The sequence below is a fragment of the Dioscorea cayenensis genome, chromosome 14 (genome assembly GCF_009730915.1).
Source record: "Dioscorea cayenensis subsp. rotundata cultivar TDr96_F1 chromosome 14, TDr96_F1_v2_PseudoChromosome.rev07_lg8_w22 25.fasta, whole genome shotgun sequence".
Lineage (NCBI taxonomy): Eukaryota > Viridiplantae > Streptophyta > Magnoliopsida > Dioscoreales > Dioscoreaceae > Dioscorea > Dioscorea cayenensis.
Window position 1 is genome coordinate 2,332,072 of NC_052484.1, and position 20,523 is coordinate 2,352,594.

A 20,523-nucleotide genomic window follows, 5' to 3' on the forward strand; every position below is an offset into this window, starting at 1 on the left:
ATACATTCTTCAGAGTTGCTGGTTCTAATAATGATATCAATGTGCTCAATTAATTTCCTCTATTCAATGATGCACTTCATAGACATGCTTCAGCATTTCAGTTCAATGTTAATGGTACTACATACACGAAAGTATATTATATTGCTGATGGCATATATCCAAATTGGGCAACATTTGTGAAAAGTTTTTCATATCCGGAAGACGCAAATAGAATCAAGTTCAAGCAAATGCAAGAGGCCGGAAGAAAAGACGTTGAGCGAGCATTTGGCATGCTTCAATCTTGATGGGCAATTGTTCATGGCCCTGCTCGTTTTTTGTACACGAAAAAGTTGAGAGATATAATGTACACATGCATCATATTGTATAACATGATTGTTGAAGATGAAGGCAATGTTTTAATAACCGGACAAGTTGTCACCTCGGTTAGGCAACTGGTTCCAATTCAACCGGATTTAAAAATTTTCAAATAAATAAATATTTAAAAAATTAAAAAATTAAAAAAAAATAAGTAAAAAATAAGGAAAAAAAAGCAAAAAAGATACAAAATTACCTATTGCAAAGTTAAATTACCTTTATGAGGTCATACAAATATACAAGGATACAACTATACAACAAATATTCAAAAATAAAGAATTAAATAAAATATAAGTATACAAGTATAAACAACAACAACAACAATAAAAAATGAGGAATAAAATACAAGTATACACTATACTATAAAGTAAAATTATTTAATTACTAATTAGTGCAATATTATAAATCATAATATCTTGACAGTAGCCATCATGCTTTTTAGTTTTTGACTTTTTGTCTTTTTGGAATTTGGACCGAGTTTATTAACTTTATTTAATTGTGTAATTTTAAAATAAATAAACTAATCAAATAATTTAAATTAATAAATCAGTCGATCCAGTCCAACCAGTTCACTGGTTGAACCGGCTGGTTCGGTCCGTCTTTTAAATCATTGGATGAAAGGGATACAATCACAAATTGGGATGACGAAGAAAGTTAATTGTCATTTCCTCGTTAGTGTAGGGGGCACTCAAGATTTTCAATAATACATAAGAAGAAATACCGAAATACATGATCATGAAATACATCATCAACTTCGATCCGATTTAGTAGAGTATATTTGGCACCACTTCGGAGTGAACGAAAACAAAAATTAACGCTTTTATGTCTTTTATTAATGGCTTTAATTATGTAATATTTTTAGTATTTTCTAATTTAAATAACGTTGTTTTTTTTAATTTTTTGATGATCTTGATAAATTATTTTTTATTTATTCACATCACAAATTAATTGTTTTTTTCAAAATAATATAGAACATTTTATTAAATATTAAAAAATTTATTAAATAACTATGTTTTAATGAAATATAATGTTAATAGTTTAAAAATAAATGAAATAATTGTGGGTCCCATTTTATATTATAAATAATGAAAGATAGTTTAATGAGTTGATGGGTTGATTGTGGATCCCATTATATAACTTCTCAGGTCCTCTATGAGATTTTTTACACAGATATCAATTCCAACATAACGAAAGCCACTTGCGTTAGAGGGAATAACTTCTCCTAGTGCACATCCTTGAGGTGACTTGGTCCAAAAAATAAAAATCCTTCTCCACACATATAATAATCATTAAAATCTTAAATTATTCCCACACAAGTCTCAAGGTGATGTTTGTTTTGGATTGGGAATAGATTGGGAATGGTTTTGTTTGATTGACAGACTTGGAAATGTGGGAGAAATCTATGAGGAATGAGATGAGGGGAGAAGGTTGATTGCCATTCATCCCATTTTCACAAGGAATGCCCAATCCGGATCATAAAATGTCCATTTTACCCCTGACATTAAATGCTTTCCCATCGAAATTTTGTCATTCTTTCCTTTTTACTTTAGTCATTCAACAAAACAATAATAATAATAATAATAATTATTATTATTATTATTATTTAAATTAATTATAAAATAATAAAAATAACAATATAACATTGTAAAAAAAACAACATTTCCCACTTATTGTAAAATGATAACAATAATAATAAAGATTAATTGTAAAATTAATTATAAAAAATAAATTATAACTATAATGATAACATATTACAAATAAAATAATTTTATTAACTAATATATTTATTTATTTAATATTCACTTAATAAGGGCATAAAAGATATTTCCCACATAATTCTTTTTTTTTTACTTTTCCCATTCCCAATGAATTACTTTCTCATACCCTCTAACCAAACACAATTTTCCTTCCATTCCTAATCTATTCCCCCTTATTCTCATTCCTAACTAATTACTCCTCAATTTCATTGCTTGCAAATAAACAGCACCTCACAAGTCACAACCTAAAGTAAAGGTGGGCCGGCAGGTTCAATGAATTGTAACCGCCCCGTCATGTAGATGGGTCGGTTACGGTTGGCTTGCCGGGTCAACCTGCCAGGTTAGGCCCGATTTGGAACCGAGTCAAGCTTGATTTGGTATTTTTTACTTATTTTTTTTTTACTTTCTGGAATTTTTTTAAACTCTTTTTTTTTAATTCTTTTTTTTTATTTTTTTTTTAAGGGTGGGTCAAACTCACCCAGCACGCCAAACCCGCTGGGTCAATCTGCAGGTCAGGCCGGTTCCGGACCTAGCTCCCTGTGATCTGGACCCGCCGGGTAAATGGGTCAACCCAATCCGACGGGTTCTACACCTCTACCAGGCTAGGTTCAGGTCAGGGCCGGTGAACCACAACAGCCTGCTAATTAGCCCGCGCCCACCACTACCCTAAATAATCCAAAGAATAAATTAAACAAGCTCCACCTTGTCTTCTTCTCCTACCATCCGCTCTCTCTCCTCCCTCAGTATCATCCTCTCAACCAAAAAAAAATCATCCTCTCAGCACCCTCCAAGCATCATCATCATCATCATCATCATCATGAACAACAACAACAACACAACAATATTAATGGTCCCTTTCCCTGCCCAAGGCCATCTAAACCAACTCCTCCACCTCTCCCTCCGCCTCTCCACCTCCGGCCACTTCTCCTCCGTCCACTTCGCTGGCTCTTCCATCCATAACCTTCAGATCATCTCCCGTTTCCAAGGCTGGCCTTCCTCCTCCCTCTCCACTCTCCACATCCACCACTTCCCTTTACCATCTTTCTTCACTCCCCCCTCCCAATCCCTCCTCCATTTTCCCTGACCACCTTCTCCCTCTCTTCCACTCTTTATCCCATCTCCAACCATCTTTTTCCTCTCTTCTCCACGACCTCTCCTCCTCCTCCGAACGTCTCATCCTCATCCATGACCCTCTCATGTCCTTCGCTGCAAAACAAGCCCTCTCTCTCAAAACCTCCACTCACATACAAGTTTTCAAGTACAGATGCACTCCTTGCTTTTACAACCTCTCCTTCCTACCTAACCATACCTCAAGTGATCTTGTTCTTAAGCAATTCCCAGGTTGTTTTAGTGACACTTTCTTGGAGTTTAGGACTCGTGGACATTATGATAAGGACGCTGTTGAAGATGGGTTTATTATTAATACTTGTGAAGCAATTGAAGGTGAGTTTATTGAAGATTTCCGGCGAGCTAAGGCTGGGAAGAGAGTGTTTACTGTTGGCCCTGCTCACCCTCTTGTGGTTGTTGGTGGTGTTCGGAGAAGTGAGTGTTTGGACTGGCTTGATAAGCAAGTGGACAAGAGTGTTTTGTATGTTGCCTTTGGTACTACTTCTATGATGTCTGATGAACAGGTCAGTGTTTTTGCTTTGCTTTATAAACTATTATTCTTTTAAAAAAAATTAAGTGTCTGCATCAGTGGTGTAAGATGTAATATATGAGTTAATTTTTTAAAAAATATTCAAATTTTTACCACTCCATGCACTTATACTAGAAGAGAGATTTATTTTTAGTACCATTTGAACCTAGTGATTTTGACAATTATTTATGTATTTATTTTTTTTGTCAGAAAATAAGTATAGTACTAAACATTTTTATAAATATGAAGTTTAACTATAAGTTTTTTTTTTTTAATTAATGGACTTCATTGGAAGGCTGTCTTTATAATTTTTGCTATGATCTCCAATTAATTGGGTTGGACTTGACCAGCAACCGGAGAAAAGTTTTTTCTGTGGTTTTTGGAAACCACTTGCATGATTACCATTGAATAAGTGAGAAGCTTTTGTTTTGCCACTCTTAATAGAATATTATTATTTATATATACATACAAAATAGATGATAAGAACAAAATAATTTTTTTTCAATACTCGTACAACTCATGATCTAATGACAAGCCCAGTGGGACCTCCAGCTTAGAGGATTAGAGCTCCTGTCTATGTCTATAACACATGAGATTAGGGGTTATAACTGTGGGCCCCACACATTTTTAATTTAATTCATTTAATTTTTGCATGCATGGCTGTTACGGAAGAGGAATAGAAACCTTCCTTTTTTTTTATTAAATTTTATTTTTTCTTAATCTTTATATTTTATTAGGTTTTTAAACCCTAGCCACCACCTCTTGTTTCTCCCGATTTAGATTTTCGTTTAGACCAAGAAAGAGGGAGAGATCTTGCCTCTTTCCTCTTCTCTTTTTCGTTTGGTGTGTGGTGCTGGCGGCGAGGACGGAGATAGGCCTCTTCGTCAAGGGTTGTGTTGTCATCATTGTGAGGTAAGCGTTCTCTTCCTAGATCTAGGGTTAAGTGGTGGAATTTTTATTTCCTAGATCTTGTCGTGGCATCGTTTATTGATCTTAATTAGGGTTATATTTTATGCCTAGTGGATTTGTTATCTCATGTTGATGCTAGCCATTGCACAAGGAATTATCAACGTTGATTTGCAAGTTTGATTTGGGAAGAATCAATATATATATATGTTTCTTTTAGATTTAGTTTTACTGAATTTCTTTTTTATTTTTATTATTATTATTTTGAATTAATGTTCTGGTTGTGTGTGTGGCGTCCATTAATTTAGAAAATATATTCATTGAATTAATGTGCTGATTGTGTGTGGCGTCCATTGAGTTAGTAAATGTATTCATACATATATATATATATATATTTCTTGATTCTTTCAAATCCATTTTTTTTTATTTACTTGTTTATTTATTTTGTTTGTCATTGTTGGGAATTAGTGTGCAGGCTGTGGCGTCCATTATTTTAGCACATATAATATATGAATATATATATATTAAGTGTATGGGTTATGATGCTGTGTTCAGTGTTAAAAGATATATTGTTTATATGTTGATATTATATGTTGTTTTTTTTGCTTCAAGGATGTATATGTTTATAGAAATTAGATTGTTAGATGTAGATGTATTAAGTATTATGATAGTGTAGAAATTAGATCCATCTGTATATTTCACTGTATTTGTAGCATGTTTAGCGCTTTTAATACATTGGAATGTACTCTCAAATATAGGGTGTTCCGTGGAGCCTAATTTCAGTGGTGCTTAGTAGTTTTGGTGTTAGCTAGTCGCGTAAAGTAAACCACCTATAAATATTAATATATGATGTATTTGTGACACTTGTTGAATTGTTTTTTTGTTAAATTATTTCTTCTATTATTTGGTCACTTCAGCTATTTTATTAGTAAATTATTTTTTTCTAACATTGATTTCGGACTTATTTTTTTGTTTAATTCTCAGTATTATTCTATTTTTAATTTGTTTAAAAAAATGTGAAAAAAATTCTGGATTGTTTGATGATTCAAGATTGGGTAAATTTCTATATATTATGTTTCAGTAGGTTATTTCTTTTGAATTCCAAGTTATTTGTATGTATAGTGTGTGTGTGTGTGTGTATATATATATATATTAACTTTGGCTATTTATTTATTGTTTTGTTAAGTGTGTTATTGTTGATATAATTGGTTTAATTTTTGTAAGAAAAAAAGCAGGATCACCGGGTATTTTTTTGTGTGGACAATAATTTTTGGACCCAACATATTTTTGTTATAAAAATCGTGAGTCCCGAATTAATCGTGCAATAACCCTCGACATCGGGGTTAAACATCGACCGTGTCGACACGCATCTCGACATAGAAACTATAGTTTCGCACCGCTCCGTCGGTGAAGAATAACGGCTCGATATTCAGCTCGGGTCACCGAGGGTAAACCTATGAGTTACGAAATCCGACTCGGGTCACCGAGTTTAAATAAATGAGTTATGATATTTTTGTTTTTGGCATTAGTTGTTGGGGGACATATATGCTTGTTGTTTTTGATAAAGGAAATCATTGTGATTTATTTTTTTGATTCTCGAATTTCACTTTGTTTTTATTCCGCTTTGTTACATATATATACTTTTTAGAAATTATTGAACATTTTTATGATCCCGATATTTTTAGTGGTTGCTTACTGGGCTCTCAAGCTCATTAAGTTGTTATCTCTCTCTTTCAGATCAGGAGTAGGGTTGGGTGGTGGACAGCTTAGCGGGGTCGTTGAGCAAGTCGCTGCCTAGTTATATTTCAAGTTAATAAACTTTATTGTTGTGAACCTAGAACTTATGTCTTATGTTTAATGTCTTGTGAGACACTTGTTACTTGCTTCCATTATATATCGGGCATTGTGCCTCTATGTTGTCTTAAAGTTAATGTCTTTGTTAAAGGTTATTTTATCTAGTGTGAGACAGGTTTTGAGGCCTTGCGTGCCTACTTGGTCACGACCTTGTAGGTATGCGGCGGTTTGTCAATGCTCCAGGTTCGGGGCGTGACAAATCTAAGTGGTATCAGAGAGTTGTTGATTTCAATTAACTATGATCTTAGTTTCCTAGCAAAAATCTTCTGATTTAGTGTGTTAAGGCGAGCTAACAGATGTTTAGTTTGGTATCCTTAAGTGCTATTAATCTGATAGGATCTTTTGTTTGAGTTTGCCTGATTGTATTTGGGTTTACCTTGCAGAATGCCTCCTCGTAGAGATACTAGTAGAAGTGTTGCTGATTTGATAGGACAGTCCTCTACTGCCGGTGGGACCCCCGCCGAGGGAGGGACTGGTGATAGGATTGATAACCACGAAATTCCTGCTTAGGAAGGGACTAATAGGGTTGATAACCAGGAAACTTTTATGGATCTGGTTCGAGAAGTGGTAGGGTTGGTGCGTAATCAGAGACAACAACAGGCATTAGCAGCACCACCACCACTACCGCCTCCTCCTCCGCCCTTTCCTCAAGAGCCTAAGGAGAAAACCATCATGGAATTCAAAAGATCTGGTCCACCACCATTCGAGGGAACTACTAATCCAGATGAAGTGGAAGTTTGGGTAGAAGAAATGGAGAAGGCTTTTGCTGTGATGAAGTGTACTGAAGAAGAGAAACTGAGGTTTGGTGTGTACATGCTCAAGGGTCCTGCAAACCATTGGTATCAAGGGGAGCTTCGCACTCGTCAAGGGCAGCAGTTTAGTTCATGGTTGCAATTAAGAGAAGCTCTATTCTGCAAATACTTCACAAGGGACAAAATGGTCCAGTTTGAGAAAAAGTTCATCAATCTCACTCAGGGTAGTATGACAGTGGATGAGTATGAGATGGAATTTGACAGACTTTCCAGATATGCTCCCAAGCTGGTAGATGATGATCAGAGCAGGGCCAGACGTTTTGAGGGCGGTTTACAGGCACACATTCGTAGGGGGTTGGCCGCCTTACACCTGTCTAGCTATGCAGAGGTTGTGAGTCGTGCCAAGTCTTTGGACACTGTCTGGAGTGATACTAAAGATCAAAATAGAAGGTTTCAGAAAAAGAGGGATAGAAGCTTTGACAGTCAGAGGAACCATCAATCAGGAAGTGGAGGAAAGCCTAGGTTGGAGGTGAGACAAGGTGAATCCCAGACTGTAAATGGGCCATCAGCACAGCGATCTCGTGGGTTTGCACCTATTCCGTATCGTTCTGGACAGAGATGTGCTACTTGTGGGGGTTAACATGCTACTGCAGATTGCAGACGTAATACTGGGGCTTGTTTCAAGTGTGGCAGTATGGAGCATCGTATTGCTGGGTGTCCACAGCGGTTTTCTGGTGCACAGAGGACATCTAGTGTGCAGGATTCGAGACAGGTGTCAGCGCCTAAGTCTCAAGCGTCTTCAGGTCAGCGTACAGGGAAAGAGATAGCTAGTGAGCAACCGACTTCCTCAACTCAGCAGAAAGCAGGAAGGCCAAAGACCCAGGGGCGTGTTTATGCAATGACTCAGGAGGATGCACACGCCTCTAATGCAATGGTGTCAGGTATATTAGAGGTTTACTTTGCATATGCTTGCGTATTATTTGATTCTGGAGCTACGCATTCGTTTATATCGTCTGCATTTATTCGTAAGCATGCCTTGCCTATTATAGCTGTGGATTATGATTTGTGTGTTGCAACCCCTTTAGGAGTTGATGTTGTGCTTAATAGAGCATGTGAAAATTGCCCCATTATGGTTGCCGGTCATGAGTTACTAGCTCGTTTGCATGTTATGACCATGACTGACTATGATGTTATCTTAGGAATGGACTTTTTGTCTAAATTCCATGCCATAGTCGATTGTTATGCAAAAAGTGTAGTTTTTAAAATCCCTGGAGAAGCAGAGTTCACCTTTCTTGGGAGTGATTCTACATCACCGCCTCGTGTAATTTCTGCTTTTCAAGCTCGGAAATTACTTTTGGGTGGGTGTTCAGGATTTCTTGCAACAGTGATGGAAGACAAATTAGAAGGGCCAGTGTTAGAGGACATTTCAGTGGTGAGGGAGTTTTCTGATGTTTTCCCTGAAGATCTTCCTGGCTTGCCTCCTGACAGAGAAGTTGAATTTGTTATTGATTTGGTTCCGGGGACGAACCACATATCGAAGGCTCCTTACAGGATGGCACCTGCAGAATTCAAGGAGTTGAAGAAGCAACTTGAGGAATTGCTTGAGAAGGGATTCATTCGTCCCAGTGTTTCTCCGTGGGGTGCCCCGGTGTTGTTTGTCAAGAAGAAGGATGGTAGTTTGCGGTTGTGCATAGATTATCGGGAGCTGAACAAGGTGACAGTGAAGAACATGTATCCACTGCCACGGATAGATGATCTTTTTGACCAGTTACAAGGTTCACAGATATTTTCGAAGATTGATCTTCGATCAGGATACCACCAGTTGAAGATTAGGCCGGAAGATGTGTCCAAATCTGCATTTCGCACTCGTTATGGACATTATGAGTTCCTTGTGATGCCTTTTGGGTTGACGAATGCCCCTGCGGCTTTTATGGATTTGATGAATCGAACCTTCCAGCCTTTCTTAGATAGGTTCGTGGTGGTGTTTATTGATGATATTCTGGTGTATTCGAAGAGTCGGGAAGAACATGAAGAACACTTGAGAATTGTATTGGGTATCTTAAGAGAGAGGAAATTGTTTGCAAAATTCTCGAAGTGAGTTCTAGCTGGACAGGGTAGCTTTCCTTGGTCATGTGATAACCAAAGATGGGATTTCTGTTGATCCTAAGAAAGTTGAGTCAATTGTTGAATGGAAGAGGCCAACCAGTGTGACAGAGGTTCGTAGCTTTTTGGGGTTAGCCGGTTACTATAGGCGGTTTGTGGAAGGGTTCTCAGTCTTAGTAGCACCATTAACAAAGCTTACCAGGAAAGAAACAAAATTTCAGTGGTCTGATCAGTGCGAGCAGAGTTTCCAAGAGTTGAAGCATCGGTTGGTGTCTGCACCTATTCTCACACTTCCGTCTCCTGGTGAAGGGTTTACTATTTACAGTGATGCTTGTAAAACTGGTCTTGGGTGTGTATTGATGCAGAATGGTCATGTGGTGGCATATGCATCTAGGCAGTTAAAGCCATTTCAGGTGAACTATCCCACTCATGACCTGGAGTTAGCAGCAGTGATTTTTGCTCTGAAGATTTGGAGGCATTATTTGTATGGAGAGACTTGTGAGGTGTTTACAGATCACAAGAGCCTTAAATACATTTTCACCCAGAAAGAGCTGAACATGAGACAGAGGAGATGGTTGGAGTTGCTAAAGGATTATGATCTGACTATCAGTTATCATCCTGGGAAGGCAAATGTAGTGGCTGATGCACTAAGCAGGAAGTCTTCTAGCGGTCAGTTGCATTGATTACATCCCAAAGACCACTCCTGGAGGATATGAGAAGAATGGAGCTACATGTGATTTTACAAGGTACATGTGGTTATTTGGCGAGTTTAGTGGTGCGCCCTATGCTTTTGGAAAGAATTAAAGAAGCACAAGCGGAAGACAACTATTTCGGAAGATTCGACGGGAGATAGAAGGCGGCACCCAAGTTCGAGTTCGGGATCCACCACGATGGTTCGATGAGGTTTGGAGATCGGATCCGTGTTCCAAATGACTCGAGTTAAAGAAGGAAATCATGGAAGAAGCTCGCTACACCGGTTATTCGATTCACCCTGGCGAGCACTAAAATGTACAAGGATCCGAAGAGTACTTTTACGGTGGAATAACATGAAAGCGGGAGATTGCCCGGTTTGTGGCACAATGTTTAACCCTCGGCTGAGGTTAAGGTGGAGCATCGAGACCGGTAGGGACTTCTTCGACCACTTCAGATCCCGAGTGGAAGTGGGAGAATATTGCGATGGATTTTTGTGTCCGGTTTTTCTAGAACCCACAAGAGTCTTGACGAGTGTGTGGGTAGTGGTTGACGATTAACCAAGTCCGCACATTTCTTGGTCTGAAGACTGGCATGTCTTTGGAGAAGCTAGCGAGATGTACATTGACCAAATTGTGAGGTCTGCATGGTGTTCGAGTGTCGATCCCTGCCGGATCGGGACACCGGGTTCGTGGCACACTTTTGGAAAAAGTTTGCATAAGGCTTTGGGAACTAAGTTGACTTTCGAAAGACGACTTTTTCACCCATAAGCAGATGGGGCGATCGAGAGGACGAATCGGATCTTGGAGGATATGCTTGGGGCTTGTATGCTAGATTTTGGGGGTTCGTGGGATCGACACTTGCCTTTGATTGAGTTTGCTTATAACAATAGCTATCGATGCAAGCATCCGGATGGCTCCCTATGAGGCACTATATGGCGAGGAGATGCAGGATCACCCTATTTCTTTGCGGGATGAGCGTGGGAGAGAGAAGATTGTTAGGGGCCGGAGATTGTACAAATGACGGTGGAGAAAGTTCGATTGATCGGGAGATCGTTTGCGGCTGCTCGAGTAGAGCAGGAAGAGTTATCTCGATAGCAGGGGAGAAGGAGTTTAGAATTTGAAGTGGGGGATCATGTGTTCTTGAGGGTCGCTCCAACCAAGGGAGTAGTCGTTTGCGTTAGAGGAAGCTCGAGTCCCTCGTTTTATTGGCCCATTTGAGATTTTTAGAGCGCATTGGTGAAGTGGCTTACCGACTGCACTACTGCCACTCTTTCCCGTGTGCATAATGTGTTTCATGTTTCTATGTTGAAGAAGTTCATCGCAAATCCTGATCATGTAATACAGTTTTCAGATTTTGAGCTCAACAATGATATGACATATGAGGAGCGTCCTGTGAAGGTCGTGGACTTCAAAGAGCAAGCTTTAAGAAGACGGACCATTCCTTATGTAAAGGTTCAGTGGAGCAATCATTCAGAGCGTGAAGCGACATGGGAGTTAGAGTTAGAGATGAGAGAGAGGTACCCGTATCTTTTCATCTGATCAGGTAAGAGTTTAGAGGACTAAACTTTTTTTTAGTAGGGAGGAGTTGTGGGCCCCACACGTTTTTAATTTAATTCATTTAATTTTTGCATGCATGGCTGTTACGGAAGAGGAATAGAAACCTTCCTTTTTTTTTATTAAATTTTATTTTTTTTTAATCTTTATATTTTATTAGGTTTTTAAACCCTAGCCGCCACCTCTTGTTTCTCCCGATTTTAGATTTTTCGTTTAGACCAAGAAAGAGGGAGAGATCTTTGCCTCTTTCCTCTTCTCTTTTCGTTTGGTGTGTGGTCTTGTGGCGGAGGACGGAGATAGGCCTCTTCAGTCGAGGGTTGTGTTGTCATCATTGTGAGGTAGCGTTCTCTTCCTAGATCTAGGGTTAAGTGGTGGAATTTTTATTTCCTAGATCTTGTCGTGGCATCGTTTATTGATCTTAATTAGGGTTATATTTTATGCCTAGTGGATTTGTTATCTCATGTTGATGCTAGCCATTGCACAAGGAATTATCAACGTTGATTTGCAAGTTTGATTTGGGAAGAATCAATATATATATATGTTTCTTTTAGATTTAGTTTTACTGAATTTCTTTTTTATTTTTATTATTATTATTTTGAATTAATGTTCTGGCTGTGTGTGTGGCGTCCATTAATTTAGAAAATATATTCATTGAATTAATGTGCTGATTGTGTGTGGCGTCCATTGAGTTAGTAAATGTATTCATACATATATATATATATATATATTTCTTGATTCTTTCAAATCCATTTTTATTTACTTGTTTATTTATTTTTGTTTTGTCATTGTTGGGGAATTAGTGTGCTGTCTGTGGCGTCCATTATTTTAGCACATATAATATATGAATATATATATATTAAGTGTATGGGTTATGATCTTTGTGTTCGGTGTTAAAAAGATATATTGTTTATATGTTGATATTATATGTTGTTTTTGCTTCAAGGATGTATATGTTTATAGAAATTAGATTGTTAGATGTAGATGTATTAAGTATTATGATAGTGTAGAAATTAGATCCACTTTGTATATTCACGTGTATTTGTAGCATGTTTAGCGCTTTTAATACATTGGAATGTACTCTCAAATATAGAGTGTTACGTGGAAGCCTAATTTCGTGGTGCTTGTAGTTTTGGTGTTAGCTAGTCGGGGTAAGTAAACCACCTATAAATATTAATATATGATGTATTTGTGACACTTGTTGAATTGTTTTTGTTAAATTATTTCTTCTATTATTTGGTCACTTCGCTATTTTATTAGTAAATTATTTTTTTCTAACATTGATTTCGGACTTATTTTTTTGTTTAATTCTCGATATTATTCTATTTTTTTAATTTGTTTAAAAAAATGTGAAAAATTTCTGGATTGTTTGATGATTCGAGTATTGGGTAAATTTCTATATATTATGTTTTCAAATGAGGTTATTTCTTTTGAATTCCAAGTTATTTGTATGTATATATATGTGTGTGTGTATATATATATATATTAACTTTGGCTATTTATTTATTGTTTTGTTAAGTGTGTTATTGTTGATATAATTGGTTTAATTTTTTTGTAAGAAAAAGCAGGGATCACCGGTATTTTTTTGTGGACAATAATTTTTGGACCCAACATATTTTTTTGTTATAGAAATTAGTAGTCCCGAATTAAGCGTGCGATAACCCACATCACTTTGGGGGTTAAACATCGACCCAGTGTCGACACGTGCTTTCGACATAGAAACTATAGTTTCGCACCGTTTCGTCGGTGAAGAATAGCGACTCGATATTACGGCTTGGGTCACCGAGGGTAAACCTATGAGTTCGAAATCCGACTCGGGTCACCGAGTTTAAATAAATGAGTTATGATATTTTTGTTTTGGCATTAGTTGTTGGGGGACATATATGCTTGTTGTTTTGATAAAGGAAATCATTGTGATTTATTTTTTTGATTCTCGAATTTCACTTTGTTTTTTTATTCCGTTTTTGTTACATATATATACTTTTAGAAATTATTGAACATTTTTATGATCCCGATATTTTTAGTGGTTGCTTACTGGGCTCTCAAGCTCATTAAGTTGTTATCTCTCTCTTTCAGATCAGGAGTAGGGTTGGGTGGTGGACAGCTTAGCGGGGTCGTTGAGCAAGTCGCTGCCTAGTTATATTTCAAGTTAATAAACTTTATTGTTGTGAACCTAGAACTTATGTCTTATGTTTAATGTCTTGTGAGACACTTGTTACTTGCTTCCATTATATATCGGGCATTGTGCCTCTATGTTGTCTTAAAGTTAATGTCTTTGTTAAAGGTTATTTTATCTAGTGTGAGACAGGTTTTGAGGCCTTGCGTGCCTACTTGGTCACGACCTTGTAGGTACGCGGCCGTTTGTCAATGCTCCAGGTTCGGGGCGTGACAATAACTATATCATATTTTTATTTTAAATCTAATTTTTTTATTAAAAATATTGATAAACCATGAGTAGGATTGGAACGCTTTGTCTTTGAGTTGTTGATAAAAAGAGATAAAATATTACATACTCTATTGCGGCTTTTGTTTAAAAAATACGGATTATTTTTTAATTAATTACTGAAATACATATTTTCATAATTATTTATAGAAATACGCATATTTTATTTTTTTAATAAGTTTTTTAACAGTTATAGGTCTCACTCATTTGTTTTAATATTAACTTATTATTATTATTTTCAAATCCCGGGTCTCGTTTCTGAATATTAAACTTTTGGTTTTTTAAAAACCACAGGACCCATTAATATTGTGATTTAATTTATCTATTTTTCATTAAAAAAAATTCTGCCTCTTCGTTATGAGACTTAATTTTTTTCCTCACATTTAAATAATTTTACAAAGAATATATATAAACGTATATATGCCACATTGGTGCACAGTGGCGGACCCAGTATATTGGCAGCCCGGGCTGAAGCCCGGCTGGACTGCCGGAAATCATTACAAAGGGTGGAATCGGCGAAGTTAAAGCCGGGGCTGATGGAGAAGGCAACCATTACTGTGAGTCTGTGAGTCAAACTTCAAAGCCTTCATATCTGATAAGGTGGAAGGCATGATGACCATCCATTTTGCTTCGAGATCGTAAACCACCTTCTCATCGGAAATCCAATCTCAAAGCAATCTGGATGGTTGATGAAGCTGTTTGTTTGTGTTCGGATCGGGTTCTGACCCGTTAAGCTTGGGGTCCGCCACTGGCTATCACCATCCTCCTCCTCCATTGACTGCACCACATTTGTATTTGAATTTTGTTCGTATATTTATTATTGATATTAAATATCGACTAAGTTTGCATTTTCCTTTATATTTGTATGTGTCTTTGTAATTAATATAAAAAATTGATTTTTATTCAAGCTTGGGCTGGACCAAATTTCTGGGTCCGCCACTGTTGGTGCAGATAGAAGAGTTAGCAATTGGCTTAGAGAAGAGTGACCAAAAGTTTGTATGGGTCCTGAGAGATGCTGATGGTGGTGATGTATTTGCTGATGAACAAAACGCTGACAAGAGAAGAAGAAAGTTGCCACAAGGATATGAAGAAAGATTGAAAGGTGTTGGAATGGTTGTGAGAGATTGGGTTCCACAGTTGGAAATACTAGCACACAAAGCCATTGGAGCATTCATGAGTCACTGTGGATGGAACTCATGCATGGAGAGCTTGAGTTTTGGAGTGCCAATTCTTGCATGGCCCATGCACTCGGACCAACCAAGGAATGCCATGTGTGTGAGTGAGTATTTGAAGGTGGGGTTCATGGTGAGGGATTGGGAACATAGAATGGAAGTTGTGAGCTCAATGGTGATTGTGGAGGTGGTGAAGAGATTGATGGTGAGTGATGAAGGGATGGAGGTGAAGGATAGGGCAAGGGAACTTGGTGAACAAATTAGGGTTGGTGTTTCACACGGTGGTTCTTCTTGGAAAGAGATGCAATCCTTCATTTCATATATTAGTACATGATATGAGACATCTTGCAACTTGTTGTAAAATTTATATATTAATAAATAAAATAACGGGAAATGGTGTTGAGGTTTCTCTCAAATATATATATATATATATATATATATATATTGAAAATATGTGGATGAACAACATTCATTAAAAAAAAAGAGTTTGAACAAGACAATCACAAACAAAAGTGAGCTACTACCGCCAAAGACAACAGATTAGCCCAAAAAGAATGGGAGAAACAAGAAATGAAAATAATCAGAACCAGTAAAGAAAGGAAAAAACAAGATGAAACCTCAACACACTAGGGAACCACCAGAAGTACCGCATCAACTAAACGTTACCTGGGGAAGAGGTATGCTCTGGAGGGACACCTAGCTCCGCGTCCCTAAAAGTAAGGAACTCCAAGATCCACTTGATTTTCCTCATCGGCTCATCCATCTTTGCCATTTTCGAATCAAGAGTTGCATTTATCCACATGAGAACCATATGAACAATTTTAATAATAAAAGTAACAATCGAGGCACAAGTCGATGTAAAAATCAAGTTAGATGTTCCAGTTAATGGCTCAAACATCAAGACAAAAAAATCCAGATATGCATGGCCATATGATACTGAATGAGCAGATGGTTAGAAGTTTCCACACCTGCATGACACATCACGTAAGTGGTAGAATGCAAGACATTACATCTTCTTAAAGCTAGGTTCTCTCAAATATATCTCCAACTTTTCTAGTACCCTCAAAAAGCTTTAGTTTTTAATTCATATTTTGAATTTAATTAAATTTTTAAAAAGTCATCTTTTCTACAATCATCTCTCACATCTGTTCCTTTTGAGACAACAAGCTTATTAAGCCAGGATGAATGCGAGATCACATGAATCTTGGCGTGCATATTGATGAGTTTACCAGAGAAAAAGATAAAAGAAAAAAAAAGAAGTATAATTTAAATGTGGGATGTTTAAGGCATTAAAACAATTATAGATATATATAAACATGTACTTTAAAAATTTATCAAGCATTTTCAAGGCTTTTTTTTAAAATAAAATTATTGTCATACTAGCAATGATTCTAATAAATAATTCTTTAATTTGACTCACTCATAATTAATGATAGTATGTTAATCCAATTTAATAATTTTGTTGTTACCAAGAATTTGTGGGGACTTAAGAATATTGTTAATTAATTCGTCAAATTTTTAAGTTATTAATTGCAAAAAGCAAAGAGGCAGTTCTGTGCTACATGCCTAAGTTTATAAAGTCAAACCCAAAAAATAAATTAATTGGAATAAGAGGCAAAACAAACTTACAACTGTCCTACAAATTTAAGAACACTTGTACAATTCCCTCATAAAATACTCTTATAAAAGAGTATTAATAACCAAATATCTCATCTCAGAAGTTTCATTTCCTAAGGTCTCTTTACCATCATGAATCCCTAAGGTAAGACAATTCTTTACTAACTCTGAATCTAATGTCATAACTTATGTTGTAACACAGTTATGATATAACCCAACACACTTGTTAAAATTGGTTGAGTCAAAGTTTCAGCGTGCAGCACGACCTTACAACTAGATCTATTCATGGGCCGAACCGAATTGGCTTGGGCCAAACCGAACGGAGTTTTTAATTAATAAATCCGAGCTTATCTAAACTCAGCCTTGCCCGTAAATATGGGCTTTAATTTTTACCAGAACATGTCTGAATTTCATGACCTTGAACCAAGGCTCGCCCAAATAAATATTTTTATCAAATAATAAATAAGTTATAAAAAAAGGTAACAATAATATTAATATGTAAACAATACTAAATATTATTCTACAAAACACATTAAAATTAAAATACTAAATGTATATCTTTATTCAATCACAACATCTTAAATTCAAACCACTGTAACTAATAGCAATCAACGATAATCAATAATGAGGCCAACTAGATCATCTATTCACAATTAATCATACCAAAATAGTAGTACATGCCTTAAATATAAGTATATACAAACTTAATTAATGAATATATTATATTATTCAGGCCAAGACAGGCGGGCTAGGCATAGGCTTTAACAATAAAAACCAAACCTGACCCATTTTAAAATCATGCTTCAAATTTTGTCCACCGGGCCTCGTATATTAGTCCAAGCCCTCCCAATTTTTGGGCGGGCTTTCGAGCTTGAGCGAGTAGCATGGCCTTTGAATAGGTCAACTTGCAACACCATCAATCCTCCTGGTTAAGTACGAGATGTCGAACATTTCCGAATCATCCATTAATATTTGCCAAACCTCAAATCGGTTATGCTCACTACACTTATTGACATGAACCCAACAATACATAGTCTTCAACCATGCCCAAACTCGATGTTCTTCAATTATACCAAATATAGTTTTCAATTAGTTGAGTATAATCTTCAACTAAGTTTAGCATTCACCTAATTTAGCTCCAATCAAAGATAACCTTCATTAAGTAATTTTCATAAATAATTTCCGGGCCTCAATCCAACCTTCATAAATGGTTATAGTCGAATATGGCTCTCTAATTTATATATTCTAGAAATTTTCTAATTTAGCTCAATACACTAAAAATTACTTCCATAATCAAATTAGGAAGCTTGAACTCACCATCATCAAATCTATTTAATTAATTACTTAACAAATAACACAAACCATTAATAATACAATAAAAGAGGTGCTTTGTTTTACCCTACCTTGTATTAATTATACTTATCAATGCCCAGAGAGTAATGTGAATCTGAGTAATTACATTGATACTCTTATAGAGTGATTGGTTTTGTAAATTCATAAGTAATTGAAAAAAATTCATTTTATGTTAGAATATTGCCTTTAGCCTTCAAATTTTAACAAAAAGGGCCCATCCCTTAAAATCCAAATCTTTGGTTTAAAAAAAAAAAAAATTCATTTATGTATGTTAAATTAGTGATTATAAATTTGAATTTTGCAATGAAACTTTAAAAATGTTACTATATGATCTTCCTTTATTTAATTGATACTAATTAAAATAAATATTTTAATATTCATATTATAAATTAATTTAGTAATATATTATTTAAGATATTAAATTAAATTAAATTAAATTATTAAATCTTGTCATCATCACTAATACCGTATTGATTCACTAAATCTCAAATATATATGTCTACAAATAAACTTTTTTAAAAAATGCAAATGCCACCAAAGTTTACATACCCCTTTGTCTCTATGATTTACATAGTGTCATTCACCTTCATCGGGTCAACACGGCCCACCTCCCTATGACTCGGACCTGCCGGGTTAGACAGGTCAACCCAGTCTGACAGGTGCTACACTCTTGTCATACCAAGCCTGGTTTAGACAGTTGAACCGGAACTCGACGGATCAAGACCTCCGGGTCGTCATTACCATCATCGGGTTAGCAGGCGGGTTAGCCCGATCCACCGAGCCTGTTCCAAGCCCACCTTCTTGTGACCCAGGCTTGCCGAGTTAGATGGGTCAACCCAATCTGACAGGTTCTACAGTCCTGTCACACTAGGCCCGGGTCAAACCGTTGAACTGCAACCTAGCGGATCAGGCCCTCCGGGTCAGTTCACCGGCCCGTACCCACCACTACCCTAAACAATCTAAAGGATAAATTAAACAAGCTCCACCTTGTGTTCTTCTCCACCCATCCCCTATCTCTCCTTCCTCAATGTCATCCTCTCAACACTCTACAAACATCATCATGAACAACAACAAGAACACAACAATATTAGTGATCCCTTTCCCTGCCCAAGGCCATCTAAACCAACTCCTCCACCTCTCCCTCCACCTCTCCGCCTCCGGTCACTTCTCCTCCGTCCACTTCGCCGGTTCTTCCATCCATAACCTTCAAATCATCTCCCGTTTCCAAGGCTGGCCTTCCTCCTCCCTCTCCACTCTCCGCATGCACGACTTCCCTTTACCACCTTTCTCCACTCCCCCTCCCAATCCCTCCTCCATTTTCCCTGACCACCTTCTCCCTCTCTTCCACTCTTTATCCCAACTCCAACCCTTTCTTTCCTCTCTTCTCCACGACCTCTCCTCCTCCTCCAAACGTCTCATCCTCATCCATGACCCTCTCATGTCCTTCGCTGCAAAACAAGCCCTCTCTCTCAAAACCTCCACTCACATCCAAGTTTTCAAGTACATATGCGCTCCTTGCTTTTTCCACCTCTCCTTCCTACCTAACCAGACCTCAAGTGATCTTGTTCTTAAGCAATTCCCAGGTTGTTATAGTGACACTTTCACTACAAGAAAAACAAGAATTTGGCACGGTAGGTTTGGCACGGATTTTGGCCAAAAAACCGTGACAAACTGATGTTGGCACGGATTTTGGCACGGAAATATAACCGTGCCTATAGCATGCGTGACAAATATAATTTGTCACAAAATAGTAAAACCGTGCCAAATTTTGTCACGCTTTAACTAAACCGTGCCAATTTTGTCACGGTTTTAGGCACATTTTTTTGGTACTATTTTTGGCACACTTTTGTTTTGTCACGGTTTTAGGCACGATTTTTTGTCACTATTTTTGGCACAGTTTTATTTGTCACATTTTTTGGCACGGTATTTTGTCACAGTTTTTAGCACGGTTGTGTTTTGGCACGATTTTTGGCACGATTTGGTTGGTACAATTTTTGGCACGGTATTTGTTACGGTTTATTTGGTACCATTTTTGGCACGGTTTTGTGTTGTCACGGTTTTTGGCACGATTTATTTGAGACCTTTGTTGGCACAGTTTTGTTTTATCACGGTTTTTAGCACGGTTTGTTTGGCATTGTTTTTGGAACGGTTTTGCTTTGTCACGCTTTTTGTCACGGTTTATACTGTCAATTTTGTCACTGTTTTTGGCACAAAGACAATTTTTGGCACAGTTTTAAATATAATATAGTTGTTAGCACATTTTTTGTCACGTTCTTAGGCACTGTTTTAAATTTAGTAAGGATATTAGCATGGTTTTTGTCACGAAATTTGGA

At 36.9% G+C, this 20,523-nt stretch overlaps 2 protein-coding genes and 1 pseudogene across 2 annotated transcripts; all 3 read left to right on the forward strand.

The window, feature by feature from the left end:
* Nucleotides 1-2,781: 2,781 nt before the first annotated feature.
* Nucleotides 2,782-10,045, forward strand: LOC120275592 (annotated as a pseudogene).
* A 919-nt stretch (nt 10,046-10,964) lies between these two features.
* LOC120275593 (zeatin O-xylosyltransferase-like) lies at nt 10,965-15,554 on the forward strand. The gene is made up of 4 exons (XM_039282214.1): nt 10,965-11,048; nt 11,282-11,571; nt 14,488-14,605; nt 15,000-15,554. Exons 1-4 carry the CDS (start codon nt 10,965-10,967, stop codon nt 15,552-15,554), a joined length of 1,047 nt encoding a protein of 348 aa, XP_039138148.1.
* A 3,641-nt stretch (nt 15,555-19,195) lies between these two features.
* On the forward strand, nt 19,196-19,790 carry LOC120275594 (zeatin O-glucosyltransferase-like; the record flags this gene model as incomplete). The annotated part of the gene is made up of 1 exon (XM_039282215.1): nt 19,196-19,790. A coding segment is annotated over exon 1 (573 nt), but the record flags the coding sequence as incomplete, so codon positions are not given.
* Between the last annotated feature and the right edge of the window lie 733 nt (nt 19,791-20,523).